General features: G+C 47.2%; 1 protein-coding gene across 2 annotated transcripts in view; it reads left to right on the top strand.

Moving 5' to 3' along the window:
- The first annotated feature begins 2,957 nt into the window (after window positions 1–2,957).
- Window positions 2,958–15,026, top strand: part of nol11 (nucleolar protein 11) — a 44,067-nt gene continuing 31,998 nt past the window's right edge. The window contains exons 1-6 of one of the 2 annotated variants that reach the window (XM_070857883.1): window positions 2,958–3,170; window positions 4,711–4,824; window positions 6,480–6,536; window positions 10,449–10,597; window positions 11,437–11,494; window positions 13,525–13,666. In XM_070857883.1, coding sequence (XP_070713984.1) covers window positions 3,042–3,170; window positions 4,711–4,824; window positions 6,480–6,536; window positions 10,449–10,597; window positions 11,437–11,494; window positions 13,525–13,666 — 649 coding nt within the window. In that variant the 5' untranslated portion in view covers window positions 2,958–3,041. The remainder of the gene's footprint in view (window positions 3,171–4,710; window positions 4,825–6,479; window positions 6,537–10,448; window positions 10,598–11,436; window positions 11,495–13,524; window positions 13,667–15,026) is intronic. The other variant, XM_070857882.1, reaches the window with a different exon arrangement.

Raw genomic sequence — 15,026 nt, 5'->3', positions numbered from 1 at the left:
GAATAGGTTACAGAGATAGGGAGTGGTGAGAATGGAGGGTTTTTTTTAATTCGTTCATGGGATGTGGGCATCGTTGGCAAGGCCAGCTTTTATTGCCCATCCCTAATTGACCCCGAGAAACTGATGGTGAGCCGCCTTCTTCAAACAAGGATGTGAATTTTAAAATGTTCAGGACTGCAGTGTGAGGGCAGTGGAGGGAGGTGTGGCATACTGGACAAGGGGGTGCATTAAAAGCAACCAAATGGATGATGTCTATGTTTGTGATGAAGAAATCAGTGGCCTCCTCTCACTTTTTAACAGGTAAAGCAGTTGCCATGTGTATAGAAGGCACCTCAAGTCACTGGAGATATATCACCAACGATGTCTCCGCAAGATCCTGCAAATCCCCTGGGAGGACAGGCGCACCAACATCAGTGTCCTCGACCAGGCCAACATCCCCAGTATTGAAGCACTGACCACACTCGATCAGCTTCACTGGGCAGGCCACATAGTTCACATGCCAGATACGAGACTCCCTAAGCAAATGGTTTATGCAGAGCTCCTTTGTGGTAAACGAGCCAAAGATGGCAGCGGAAACATGACAAGGACGCCCTCAAAGCCTCCTTGGTAAAGTGCGACATCACCACTGACACCTGGGAGACCCTGGCCAAAGACCGCCCGAGGTGGAGAAAGTGCTTCTGGGAGGGCGTTGATCCTCGAAGAACTCAATGCCTTCCCAGATGCACTTTCTCCACCTCAACGCAAAGAGCGTGAAGGGGTCAAGCGCAGGCAGCGGAAGGAGCGCGCGGCAAACCAGTTCCACCCACCCCTTCCCTCGACGAATGTGTGTCCCACCTGTGAGCAGGTCTGTGGCTCTCGTATTGGCCACCAGAGAACTCACTTTGAGAGTGGAAGCAAGTCTTCCTCGATTCTGAGGAACTGCCTATGATGATGATGATGTTATTTAGAAAAATAGCCTTGCGCCACTTGAAAATCCAGAGATTTTTTTTAATTTCCCCCTCCCCTCAACATTAACTGTCAAACCCCGAAGGAATGAATGAGTGTGTGGACAGGTCAGCTTCCCTGGCTCAGGGCACTGTATGATGGTGCAATGCGGTGAGAGGGCACTGTGTGTTGGTGCAGTGCGGGTAGAGGGCGCTGTGGTGGCGCTGTGGTGGGAGTGTGCAGTTCGGGGGCGCTGTGGCGGGAGTGTGCGGTTAGGGGGCGCTGTGGCGGGAGTGTGCGGTTAGGGGGCACTGTGGCGGGAGTGTGCGGTTTGGGGGCGCTGTGGCGGGAGTGTGCGGTTAGGGGGCGATATAGCGGGAGTGTGCGGTTAGGGGGCGCTGTGGCGGGAGTGTGCGGTTAGAGGGCGCTGTGGCGGGAGTGTGCGGTTAGGGGGCGCTGTGGCGGGAGTGTGCGGTTAGAGGGCGCTGTGGCGGGAGTGTGCGATTAGGGGGCGCTGTGGCGGGAGTGTGCGGTTAGAGGGCGCTGTGGCGGGAGTGTGCGATTAGGGGGCGCTGTGGCGGGAGTGTGCGGTTAGGGGGCGCTGTGGCGGGAGTGTGCGGTTAGATGGCGCTGTGGCGGGAGTGTGCGGTTAGAGGGCGCTGTGCGGTTAGAGGGCGCTGTGGCGGGAGTGTGCGGTTAGAGGGCGCAGTGCGGTTAGAGGGCGCTGTGGCGGGAGTGTGCTGTTAGAGGGCGCTGTGCGGTTAGAGGGCGCTGTGGCGGGAGTGTGCGGTTAGAGGGCGCTGTGCGGTTAGAGGGCGCTGTGGCGGGAGTGTGCGGTTAGGAGGCGCTGTGTCGGGAGTGTGCGGTTAGGGGGCGCTGTGTCGGGAGTGTGCGGTTAGGGGGCGCTGTGGCGGGAGTGTGCGGTTAGGGGGCGCTGTGGCGGGAGTGTGCGGTTAGGGGGCGCTGTGGCGGGAGTGTGCGGTTAGAGAGCGCTGTGGCGGGAGTGTGCGGTTAGGGGGCGCTGTGGCGGGAGTGTGCGGTTAGAGAGCGCTGTGGCGGGAGTGTGCGGTTAGGGGGCGCTGTGGCGGGAGTGTGCGGTTAGGGGACGCTGTGGCGGGAGTGTGCGGTTAGGGGGCGCTGTGGCGGGAGTGTGCGGTTAGAGGGCGCTGTGGCGGGAGTGTGCGGTTTGGAGGCGCTGTGGCGGGAGTGTGCGGTTAGGGGGCGCTTTGGCGGGAGTGTGCGGTTAGGGGGCGCTGTGGCGGGAGTGTGCGGTTAGGGGGCGCTGTGGCGGGAGTGTGCGGTTAGAAGGCGCTGTGGCGGGAGTGTGCGGTTAGGGGGCGCTGTGGCGGGAGTGTGCGGTTTGGGGGCGCTGTGGCGGAAGTGTGCGGTTAGGGGGCGCTGTGGCGGGATTGTGCGGTTAGAGGGCGCTGTGGCGGGAGTGTGCGGTTAGGGGGCGCTGTGGCGGGAGTGTGCGGTTAGAAGGCGCTGTGGCGGGAGTGTGCGGTTAGAGGGCGCTGTGCGGTTAGAGGGCGCTGTGGCGGGAGTGTGCGGTTAGGGGGCGCTGTGGCGGGAGTGTGCGGTTAGAGGGCGCTGTCGCGGAAGTGTGCGGTTAGAGGGCGCTGTGGCGGGAGTGTGCGATTAGGGGGCGCTGTGGCGGGAGTGTGCGGTTAGAGGGCGCTGTGGCGGGAGTGTGCGGTTAGAGGGCGCTGTGCGGTTAGAGGGCGCTGTGGCGGGAGTGTGCGGTTCGAGGGCGCTGTGCGGTTAGAGGGCGCTGTGGCGGGAGTGTGCGGTTAGAGGGCGCTGTGCGGTTAGAGGGCGCTGTGGCGGGAGTGTGCGGTTAGAGGGCGCTGTGGCGGGAGTGTGCGGTTAGGGGGCGCTGTGTCGGGAGTGTGCGGTTAGGGGGCGCTGTAGCGGGAGTGTGCGGTTAGGGGGCGCTGTGGCGGGAGTGTGCGGTTAGAGGGCGCTGTGGCGGGAGTGTGCGGTTAGGGGGCGCTGTGGCGGGAGTGTGCGGTTAGGGGGCGCTGTGGCGGGAGTGCCGGGCCTCGGACGGGGTTTGGTGGCGCTCCGGGCGGGGTGCATGCGCAGGGACGGAGGCGGAGAGGCCGCAGGCGGCCAAGATGGCGCGGCTGTTCGAGGAGTTCGCTCTGTGCAGCCTGCAGAGCGGCGGCCCCGTGAACGGCGTGCGGCCCGCCGGCCCCGACAGGGTCATTGTCACTCAGGCCGACCGGACAATCACCATCTACAAGGTGAAGCCAGCGTGGGCCCGTCTGTTGGGGATTGCTGCACTGGGAGGCTCAGGCCAAACATTCGAGGCTGTGCAGGAGTGGAATTAGGAAACCTTTCTCCACACCAAGGGCGGAGCTCTGCCGCAAACGGCAACTGATGCTCGATCGATTCATTTTAAATCGGAGATTGGTCGCGGGCAGGGAAGTGGAGCTGATCCCATGATCTCATTGAACGGCGGAGCAGGCTCGAGGGGCTGAATGGCCTCCTCCTGTTCCTTATGTCCAAGGGTATTAGGGGATATGGGCCAAAGGCAGGTATATGGCGAGGGGATTTGAGTATAGGGGCAGGGAGGTGTTGCTGCAGCTGTACAGGACCTTAGTGAGGCCCCACCTGGAATATTGTGTTCAGTTTTGGTCTCCTAATCTGAGGAAGGACATTCTTGCTATTGAGGGAGTGCAGCGAAGGTTCACCAGACTGATTCCCGGGATGGCAGGACTAACATGAGGAGAGACTGGATCGTCTGGGCCTGTATTCACTGGAGTTTAGAAGAATGAGAGGGGATCTCATAGAAACGTATAAAATTCTGACGGGATTGGACAGGTTAGATGCAGGAAGAATGTTCCCGATGTTGGGGATGTCCAGAACCAGGGGTCACAGTCTAAGGATAAGGGGTAGGTCATTTAGGACCGAGATGAGGAGAAACTTCTTAACCCAGAGAGTTGTTAACCTGTGGAATTCTCTACCGCAGAGAGTTGTTGATGCCAGACTGTTAGATATATTCGAGAGAGTTAGATATGGCCCTTACGGCTAAAAGGATCAAGGGGTATGGAGAGAAAGCAGGAAAGGGGTACTGAGGTGAATGATCAGCCATGATCTTATTGAATGACGGAGCAGGCTCGAGGGGCTGAATGGTCTTCTCCTGTTCCTATGGTTCGTAGAATGTGTTCGGTCCGGAGACTGGGTCTGGGTGCGGATATTGGTGCATTGGCATAGTTAATGCGGAGATAGGACGCTTTAATGGCGCCTTCCTGGTACTCGCCCGCCGTGTTATATCGGCAAATGGGAGAAATTAAACCAGGAAGATTGGGGGAGGGGGAACAGAATTTCTTTTGGTCATGCTCGGCAGCTCAGACCTTTCCTCAACCAGTGGGCACTGCAGGGAATAGAGAGAAAGACTTGCATTTCTATAGCGTTTTTCATGACCACCAGATGTCCCGAAGCGCTTTACACCCAATGAGGTACTTTTGGAGTGTAGTCACTGTTGTAATGTGGGAAATGTGGCAACCAATTTGCGCACAGCAAGCTCCCACAGACAGCAATGTGATAATGACCAGATTTGTTGTTTAATGATGTTGATAAATATTGGCACAAGACACTGGGGATAACTCCCCTTCTCTTGTTGAAAATACTGCCCTGGAATCTTTTACAATCTGAGAGAGCAGATGTAGCCATGGTTTAACAGCTCATCCGATAAGAGTATGCAGAGTAAGTTGTACGAATCTAGAACAGTGCATCAATAAAGTTTATATTCTTGTGTGGTCTCTGCTTTACGTTGTGAAGGTGTCTGATCAAAAGCCTCTCGGAAGTTGGACGGTCAAGCAAACCCAAAAAATCTCGTGTCCTGCTGTCTACAGCAGCCAGACTGGAGAATATGTTGTTGTTCATGATCATAAGGTAAGGAATATAAAGAAATTGGGGATTCAAGTAGTTCTCCATCTTGTTTGGTGTGTTCTTCTCGTGTGTTTAGTAAAAGTTGCAATATAATTCGAGAGTCATGCATACCTACGGTGTGTTGTCAAACCAGGCTTAAAGTGCTCAGCAAGTCCCTTAGACATCCTGGACACTTCTTCATTAACTTAAAAAGCACTTCTTCACCTGAGTTCAGATTGCAAACACGCCCATCTATGCTTTCAGTAAAGACTGCAAGAAAGATATATAGCGCCTTTCACAACATCATGATGTCCCAAAGCGCTTTACAGCCAATTAAGTACTTTTGAAGTGTAATCGCCATCATTTTAGCAGCTTAGTACAGCTGTGTGTGTGCTTACATGCCTGTGCAGCACTCTCTCCTGGATCTCCTGCTCTCAATCACAACCAGGCTGTATGAAACAAGGTACAAGAACAAAAGTGTACATTTATATAGCACCCTTAATGTAGCCATCAGAGGGAGCAGCGTGCGGCGGCATACCACTGCAGGAGGGGGCGAAGGAGCGCAAGAGTTTGTAGATGGAAGTGACCGGGTCCCAGAAGGGACAAGGGCCACGGGGCAGCCTGGACCAGCTCACACCTCGATATGTGTGCGTGCTCGTTCCGTGCAGCAGAGCTGGTCTCCAGTTGTCTTCGGTAATCCTTGCCACTGGACTAAGACCTAGTTCTGTCAAGCCCATGTGGTGGCTGGTGTGCAACGACCACCACAAGGTTAAAAAAAATCCATGCACAGGCATCTTCCACCCTCCAAGATGTAGTTCGGGATCTGGAATATTAGGTTATTGAAACACCTGTGAACTCATTCCTTTTTGGCGTGGAAGCAAGTCATCCTCGCTTTGAGGGACCGCAATTGAACGTAGAAAAACGTCCTAAGGCGCTTCACAGATGTGTAATCAAAAAAAATGGAGGTTACTTCTGGTTGCAAATGGATACTGTAGCATTTGAAATAGAAATTTGGTAAACTTGCAGTTTTTAAAATATATTTAGTGTTCCCTTTCAATTCTTCATATGGCCTTTATTGTTTCTTGCTCACATATAGGATTTCATCATCCACGATGAATGCCTATTTTTTCTCAATGTTCTCTTTGTTGATTTGGGGCAATGTGATCTGTTATTTGGTTGCATTTTTTCGCTCTCCAAGTGAAGCCATGGTCAGGCCACTCCAAAGTAGGTGTCTTTCCCCTCTCCTGGATCAGTAATCCAGGATCAAATCCAAGCTGGACAGATGGGGTGAAAGCTCTGTGTCTCTGCCAACTACAGGGATATTTTGTGATGTGTGTTTGCATTATTTTGTTGTGACCATGGGTCCATAATACAAACTAATTATAATTTGGTGCAAATTGGCAATATCAGTGAGACCACTGTGGTGGTTAATGTGGGGGCCCTTCACCATGATGCGGTTACTGCTGTTTTAAGATTTGACGCAGGGTCGTTGAGGCATCATTGACTCTGCACCTAGCCCAGTGCTTAATGCTGATAATGGGTGCCAAGAATGACTGGCCCCGACATTCAGCTCGTTTTCATGAGCAGAAACGTGCACAAAAAAGGAACTAATTCCAGTCAAATTGCTTGCAGTTGCGGTCGATCCATTTCATTGTGTTTTTCATCTCGTTGCCTTCCAGGTTTTAAGGATATGGAAGGATGAAGATGTCAATCTGGAAAAAACATTTAAAGCAACGGTAGGTTCAGAATCACATGGGTTCACTTTACCAGAAGTAGAATACAAAGCAAGGTAATGTAATTCAACATCCTAAAGTATATTTATCATCAGGAATGAGTATATCTGGAAAAGATTCAACACCCCCCTGGGTTGTACACAATGTGTGGTGTCCTTGAGGATTGTAGTCTAATTTACAAGTGAGTTATGAAGTAATTCTAATGGTTAGGCAAATTGCACAATTCCATACAGGAGGTGCAGGATTCCTTATTTTGTAAGTGAGACAGGTAGCTTATTTACTCTGCAGTACAAAATGCATTTAAAAGCACTTGAATTTTACCCATATTATTTTGGAAATTAAATTTCTGTGATATTGAGAACAGTGAAATGTTTTCTATTTGAATAAGAGGCAATATTGAAGGTAAGATGTCCTCTCTCACACCGATTGTATATTAAAATGATAGGTGGATCAAAACATTCAATTTCAAAATATGTTGAAAACCTCTGTCACTTGTCTTAATAACATAGAAAATAGGTGCAGGAGTAGGCCAGTCGGCCTTTCGAGCCTGCACCACCATTCAATAAGATCATAGCTGATCATTCCCTCAGTACCCCTTTCCTGCTTTCTCTCCCTTTATCCCTTTAGCTGTAAGGGCCATATCTAACTCCATCTTGAATATATCTAACAAACTGGCATCAACAACTCTCTGCAGTAGAGAATTCCACAGGTTAACAACTCTCTGAGTGAAGAAGTTTCTCCTGATCTTGGTCCTAAATGGCTTACCCGTTATCCTTAGACTGTGACCCCTGGTTCTGGACTTCCCCAACATCGGGGACATTCTTCCTGCATCAAACCTGTCCAGTCCCATCAGAATTTTATATGTTTCTATGAGATCCCCTCTCATCCTTCTAAACTCCAGTGAATACAGGCCCAGTCGATTCAGTATCTCCTCATATGTCAGTCCTGCCATCCCGGGAATTAGTCTGGTGAACCTTCGCTGCACTCCCTCAATAGCAAGAACGTCCTTCCTCTGATTAGGAGACCAAAACTCAACACAATATTCCAGGTGAGCCCTCATCAAAGCCCTGCACAACTGCAGTAAGACCTCCCTGCTCCTATACTCAAATCCCCTCGCTATGAAGGCCAACATACCATTTGCCGCCTTCACCGCCTGCTGTACCTGTATGCCAATTTTCAATAACTGATGAACCATGACACCCAAGTCTCGTTGCACCTCCCCTTTTCCTAATCTGCCGCCATTCAGATAATATTCTGTCTTTGTGTTTTTGCCCCCAAAGTGGATAACCTCACATTTATCCACATTATACTGCTTCTGCCATGCATTTGCCCACTCACCTAACCTGTCCAAGTCTCCCTGCAGCCTCTTAGCATCCTCCTCACAGCTCACACCGCCACCCAGCTTAGTGTCATCTGCAAACTTGGAGATATTACACTCAATTCCTTCATCTAAATCATTGATGTATATTATATACAGCTGGGGTCCCAACACTGAGCCCTGTGGCACCCCACTAGTCACTGCCTGCCATTCTGAAAAGGACCCGTTTATCCCGACTCTCTGCTTCCTGTCTGCCAACCAGTTCTCTATCCATGTCAGTTCATTACCCCCAATACCATGTGCTTCAATTTTGCACAATAATCTCTTGTGTGGGACCTTGTCAAATGCCTTTTGAAAGTCCAAATACACCACATCCACTGGTTCTCCCTTGTCCATTCTACCAGTTACATCCTCAAAAAATTCTAGATTTGTCCAGCAGGATTTCCCTTTCATAAATCCATGCTGACTTGGACCGATCCCGTCTCTACTTTCCAAATGTGCTGCTATTTCATCTTTAATAATTCCAACATTTTATCCACTACTGATGTCAAGCTAACCGGTCTATAATTACCCTTTTCTCTCTCCCTCTTTTCTTAAAAAGTGGTGTTACATTAGTTACCCTCCAGTCCATAGGAACTGATCCAGAGTCGATAGACTGTTGGAAAATGATCACCAATGCATCCACTATTCCTAGGGCCACTTCCTTTCCCGAACACAATTTCCTGCCTGATAAGGATTTCCTTCAGTTCCTCCTTCTCACTAGACCCTCGGTCCCTTAGTATTTCCGGAAGGTTGTTTGTGTCTTCCTTCATGAAGACAGAACCAAAGTATTTGTTTAACTGGTCTGCCATTTCTTTGTTCCCCATTATAACTTCACCTGAGTCCGACTGCAAGGGACCTTCGTTTGTTTTCACTAATCTGTTTCTCTTCATATATTTATAGAAGCTTTTGCAGTCAGTTTTTATGTTCCCAGCAAGCTTCCTCTCTTACTCTATTTTCCCCCTCCTAATTAAACCCTTTGTCCTCCTCTGCTATATTATAAAATTCTCCCAGTCCTCAGGTTTGCTGCTTTTTCTGGACAATTTATTTGCCTCTTCCTTGGGTTTAACACTATCCTTAATTTCCCTTGTTAGCCACAGTTGAGCCACCTTCCCCATTTTATTTTTACTCCAGACAGGGATGTACAATTGTTGAAGTTCATCCATGTGATCTTTAAATGTTTGCCATTGCCTATCCACCATCAACCTTTAAGTATCATTCGCCAGTCTATTCTAGCCAATTCACGTCTCATACCATCGAAGTTACCTTTCCTTAAGTTCAGGACCCTAGTCTCTGAATTAACTGTGTCACTCTCCATCTTAATAAATAATTCTACCATATTATGGTCACTCTTCCCCAGGGGGCCTCGCACAACAAGATTGTTAATTAGTCCTTTCTCATTACACATCACCCATTCTATGATGGCCAGCCCTCTAGTTGGTTCCTCGACATATTGGTCTAGAAAACCATCCCTAATACACTCCAGGAAATCCTCCTCCACCGTATTGCTACCAGCCCAATCTATATGTAGATTCAAGTCGCCCATGATAACTGCTGTACCTTTATTGCACGCATCCCTAACACTTTTAGATTAGATTTACTTGCAATATGTTACACCTGTAGATGGCTCTGTGGTAGGGGTTTCAATATAAAACTTTTAATAATATTAAAATATTAGTAATATTGAACTGTAGTTACTCCCCAGCTGCTAACACAAAAGCTGCTGCTTGACTGTAGCATTTAAGGCAGCATGAAGTTATGGTCTGTGTCCACCGGGTGTCAACGTGGAGCAACCTAAGATTCTGGGCTCCAGTAATATCAAACATGTTGGTAAAGGAAAAAAAGACTTGGATTTATGGTAGTAACTATTTGTACTGCACTTTTTTTGACAGCCTCCCCCTCCCCTCCCCCCCCCCCCCCCCAATGCCCAAACCTATTGTAAGTGTTGACATAGGAATTTATAATGGGAAAAAGTTAATGCAAAATGTGTAACAAAAATGTAACTATGAGTCAAGTTATACGGACAGGAAGTACATGCACTCATAATATATTGAATATATTCTAAATGCACACACAGGCACTCACTTCCTGTGTCGCACATACAAATTACTGTGTCATAATTTAGAACGTAATGACAGTCATTTCAAGCTAGAAAAACTTCCCCAGGAATGGAAAGTATGCAATTAACCTTGGCAGAAAAAACTATATTATTTTAAAAAGTAAAGAAATGCAATTTATAGAGAAACTACCCCAGCGACAGAAAATAACAAATTGAGCAGGATTCACTTTACTGTATCCCTGGTTATATACAAATCTTTGAGTTGGCTTTATATGTTAATTTGTTTTCATTTGTTCTTTATACCCTGCTGTAAGTTCGTGCTGTTGTCTTTTTGCTTCCAATCATATTACCGAGGCACGATTGGAGACACAGTTTGATCATAGCTCCCTTTTTTCAGTTATACTTGGGAAAGATGTTTGTGGTGATGTCCAAGAGGAAATAGTTACAAAGGAAATGGTCGATGTTAATCCATCTGATTCTTGCTTCCAATGCACTTCAGTCAGCAGCTGATATCTACCAGATACACACACTGCCTGATACAGAGCCTCTGGTGCTTTTCGAGCGAGGGGGCGTAAGACAACTTGATGCCCTTCTGTCAGCTCCACAGCAGGAAATCGAGTGTATCCTGTCAAACGACGAAGTCATCAGGTTAGTATCATTAGATGTATCGAACAAGATAGTACATTGTTATTGCTGTCTGTGAGGATTTTTTAAAAAAACTTCTTTGCATAACTTCTAGTTCACTTTATGTTCATATCTTTATTCTTTTCTAGAGAAACTTGATATAATTGGGAATGATTCAGACTTGCTTGTATTTTTGGAGAGAGGTTGATGAGAAGATAAATTATGGCTGAGAATTCGGCCCTGCTGATCCTGGGTAGATTGGTACTGGGCCAAACATACGAGGATTCTTAGTCAGTGCTAACTTTGCTAATTTCAGCCAGGGTGTGGTTCCCCAGGAGCCAACAGCCTGCTGCTGACTCGCCCAAGTACCATTAGTTCATTCAACAGTGAGGGGCATCCAGCCAAGCTTAACATCCTCATCAAACGCAGCTGCATTATCACTGGGTGGCAATCAGAAGCAGAAATCCTGAATTTATTCTTTTCCACTTCTTCCCTAGCTTAGAGTTGTTGCTGCTGACTGGCACCCAATTGCTGCCCCTGCAGAAATCAAATCACCTAACAACCTCCCTCCTTCGCCCATCCCTAGTTTCCTTCCTACCCCATTCCTTAATATTCGCAGCTGCTAATGGACACCGCTGAGTGAATGACAAGGCAGTAATATAATCTTGTGTCCAGGTGATATCATAAACCATCAATCAAAGTTGCAATTATTTTGGAAAGTGACCTGACTGAGAGATTAGATAACTACTGTTTAAATTTGTTTATAGGTCTCTTGCTCTTGAATATATTTTTTTGATAACTGTGATGTAACTGTTTTGTTTGCTGAAGTGTTGACATAAATATGTAATCCATTTTATTTGTAGGTGGAGTGACACTTTACTGGAAGCTGGAAGCCCTGTTCTATTGTTTGTCACTGAAAAGGTATGCAGGAAGTACGCTGGGTTAATTCTGCTAGATCAGCACCTCATCTGCTTGCTTAAATATCCACCACCGGTGTACCGCAGCTGCAGTGTGTACCATACAAAGGATACACTGCAGCAACCCGCCAAGGCTTCTTTGGCAGCACCTCCCAAATCCGCAACCTCCACCACTTGGAAGGACGGAAAGCAGATACATGGGAACATCATCACCTCCCAGTCACACACCATCCTGACTTGGACATGTGTGGTATTACTTAACCGTCGCTGGGTCGAAATCCCGGAACTCCCTACCAAACAGCACTGTGGGAGAACCTTCACCACACGGTTGAAGAAGAGGGTCCACCACTACCTTCATAGTAAAACTAGGGATGAGCAAGAAATGTCAGCATTGCCAACGGCGTTCACATCCCGAGAATACTTTTTTTTTAATTCCCTAGTTTGAATAAAAATTGAGTACGTCATGATCATCAGCAGAATAGTTCATTTGTTGATGACAAACTCCTTATAAGATACTGGGCACTGAGGTCTCCTGTCAGTCTTCCTATTGTACCTCTAGTGTCGGCTTGGTAGTGCTCATGCCTCAGTCAGAAGGTTGTGGGGCCAAACCCCACTCCAGCATTTGAGCATATTTCATATTATTGAAATGAAGACTTATCACGCCATCCCAACTTGAACTCATTTTTTCCCAGGACCACCACCTTACAACCTGCCAGTTTTTAAAACCCAAGGCTTGCTGTCGCCTCATCGCCACTTGCTGAATTTATTTTGTCTTTGCTACTCTTTTCCTCCTCGGTGATGCCCTGCCTGAACTGAGAGCCTTGGCCCTTCACCGGTTTCTCAATTTAAAAGAATATTGCCTTTTTTTTTATGGGTCATTTCTCTCGTACCAATTTTTTCCAGTAAGTTTTTTTTTCTGTAACCACCTTGAACTCTAATGCCGTATCATGTTATATCTTAAAACTGAGCGTTCTTTCAGACTGTCAAATGACTGAACTGTTCTAATGTTGAGATTTATTCTATCACATAGATATAGCTGTGTGCTAAACAATGGGGTATATATTTTAGTAATTTTAAGTTATTAATTGCTAAACGCTTAATTTATCAGCTGCAGTCCCTGTTCCCAGTAAGTTGTTGTTGTGCGGTGTGAAAGGGAGATATGACAAGTGCCTTAGCATCAGTAGTATCAGTGAATTGTTTCAAGATTTGTTTTTAATTGTTTGATGTGAAGCAGCACAGAATGCTGAGATAAGAGAGTACTGTCCCTAATATGAGCCAAGTCACTGTGGGGAAGCTCTGAATTGAGGCCTGGCTATTGCATAAGAGCATAAGAAATAGGAGCAGGAGGAGGCCATTTGGCCCCTCAAGCCTGCTCTGCCATTTAATAAGATCATGGCTGACCTGATCTTGGTCTCAGCTCCACTTCCCTGCCAGCTCCCCATAACCCTTCACTGCCTTATCGCTCAAAAATCTGTCTATATCTCCACCTTAAATATATTCAATGACCCAGCCTCCACAGCTCTCTGGGGCAGAGAATTCCACAGGTTTATGACCCTTTGAGAGAAGAAATTCCTCCTCATCTCAGTTCTAAATGGGCAACCCCTTAGTCTGAAACAACGCCCCCTAGTTCTAGATTTCCCCATGAGGGGAAACATTCTCCCTGCATCTACCCTGTCATATTCTCAGGAGGCCACCGTAGCTCACTCTTGCACGCTTTCTAGCAACCAGTTTGCAGGTGATGTTGGGAAAGAACTGGGAGTAAGCTGTCTGTCGAAGTTCTAAGTACGAATGGTGCAATGTCTATGGAAACCTATTGGGGAAAATGGGAGAAAACAACTCGAGGAAATGATCAAATCTCTCAAAATTGGGATAGTTGTGCAATTTAAGTGGTTCGACACTAGTTTCTACCTTTCTCCACACTCCAATCACTTGCCCTCAGTTGGGATGGGGAGGTGCTGACTTGATACGGGTTTATTGTTTTCAGGGGTAGAGTTCTTAATATTTTAATGGTTGAAAGATCGTTTTTATCTATAGGATGGGATGTTCCAGCTATATGCACAGAAGCTAAACCCCAATGTACAGCACACATTTAAATTGGATTCAACAGAAGAGAATGGTCATCCTTTGAGCTTTGTGCTTTCCCTTGAACAAGCGGGCACCGTCCTGATGTGTTTGTGTAAGTTGCGTTCTATCCAATTCATTACACGTGACCTAAATGAAAGTGTGTGGTTTTATAAATCAACAATGACCTTAATGTATTTATTTTTCGCACTGACGTATCTTTTGATAGCTGACAGTGAATGTGTGCATACTATATTTGATAGTCAACCGTGTGTGTGTGTGTGCTTGTAGTAGGCATTTGCCAACAAATGCAATACTCTAGGCTCCTCAAACTATTGTTGTACTGAAAATAATGGTTTTGCAATGCTGGCACTGCTCGCACAAAAAGACAAACCTTCTGTCTAATACCTACAGTGCCCTGCTGAAATTTGGGGCAACATTGGACCAGAGTATGGTAGACAGGCTTCAAATTTCAGGTGAAATTGGAACGCTTTGTGGATATATTACAGACAGTTACCCAGTACATGTCTGCTGGTGGGAGATGCCTTTGGCTCATTCTGTTACTAGGGTGGCTGTAGCTGACAGCATAATGCTGGAACCATCGCAAATAGCGTGTGATCAAGCCCCATCCTTGGATGCTCTGAAGGCAAGTGCAGCACGGGCTACTGATTTGATGCTAAAAATGTCAACAGATAACTGAATAAGTCACAGTGTAACAATGGGATTAATTCCAAGGCGATAACGTGGTTCAGTGTTGCTGTTCCGTCAGTATTAGTTACAGTCACTGCACCTTTCAAAAAACAGGCTGCAGGCTACATAGCAGTTGAGAAAACTGTTGTTGCCGAACTAACTTGCGGGTCTGTCATGAGGCAATTATCAATAAAACCTTCAATCAAGTTAAAATGGGTTGCATTCAATCAGTTGAAATTGTGTTTTCAAACACTGATGATATGTTTGATGATTGACTGGGGAGAGAGGAAGCCGAGAACATTTTTATCCCCCATCTATCCCTTAGTTCATCAGTACACGTGCCCTTCACAACTAACGGGGCGCAGGTAGAGACTGTTTACTTTCTCAATTGTTGATATTTACGTGTAGCTATTTTATCTGCAGATATTTTGTATTTCATTGCTGCCCATTTTTAAAACTTTTTTTTTGACAAATGGTTTCGGTATTTATTCGACACTTTCTGTTTGATGCTCAAGATGCCATTTCAGTCCAGCTGCAGAGACAATCTGGAATCCCACAAGATTGCATCATGTCCCAAACTTTGCACTCCTTATCAAATACTAGTGAAATGGCAACGGTTGCTTCTCAGAGATTGTTATTAGTACCACTCTTGTCTGCTGCAGAAACCAGGCAATTGTGGGACCGTTGTTTTATCCAAATGAAACCATTCACATCCCACATCCACCTGGCACAAGTGAGTTGCAGCAGCAGATGTTGTGTCCCCTGTGTGGAAATAGAATTCTTTC

This window comes from Pristiophorus japonicus, chromosome 16 (assembly GCF_044704955.1).
Source record: "Pristiophorus japonicus isolate sPriJap1 chromosome 16, sPriJap1.hap1, whole genome shotgun sequence".
Classification (NCBI taxonomy): domain Eukaryota; kingdom Metazoa; phylum Chordata; class Chondrichthyes; family Pristiophoridae; genus Pristiophorus; species Pristiophorus japonicus.
Note: the sequence above shows the minus strand (reverse complement) of the source record. Positions and strands in the feature narration are given on the sequence as shown.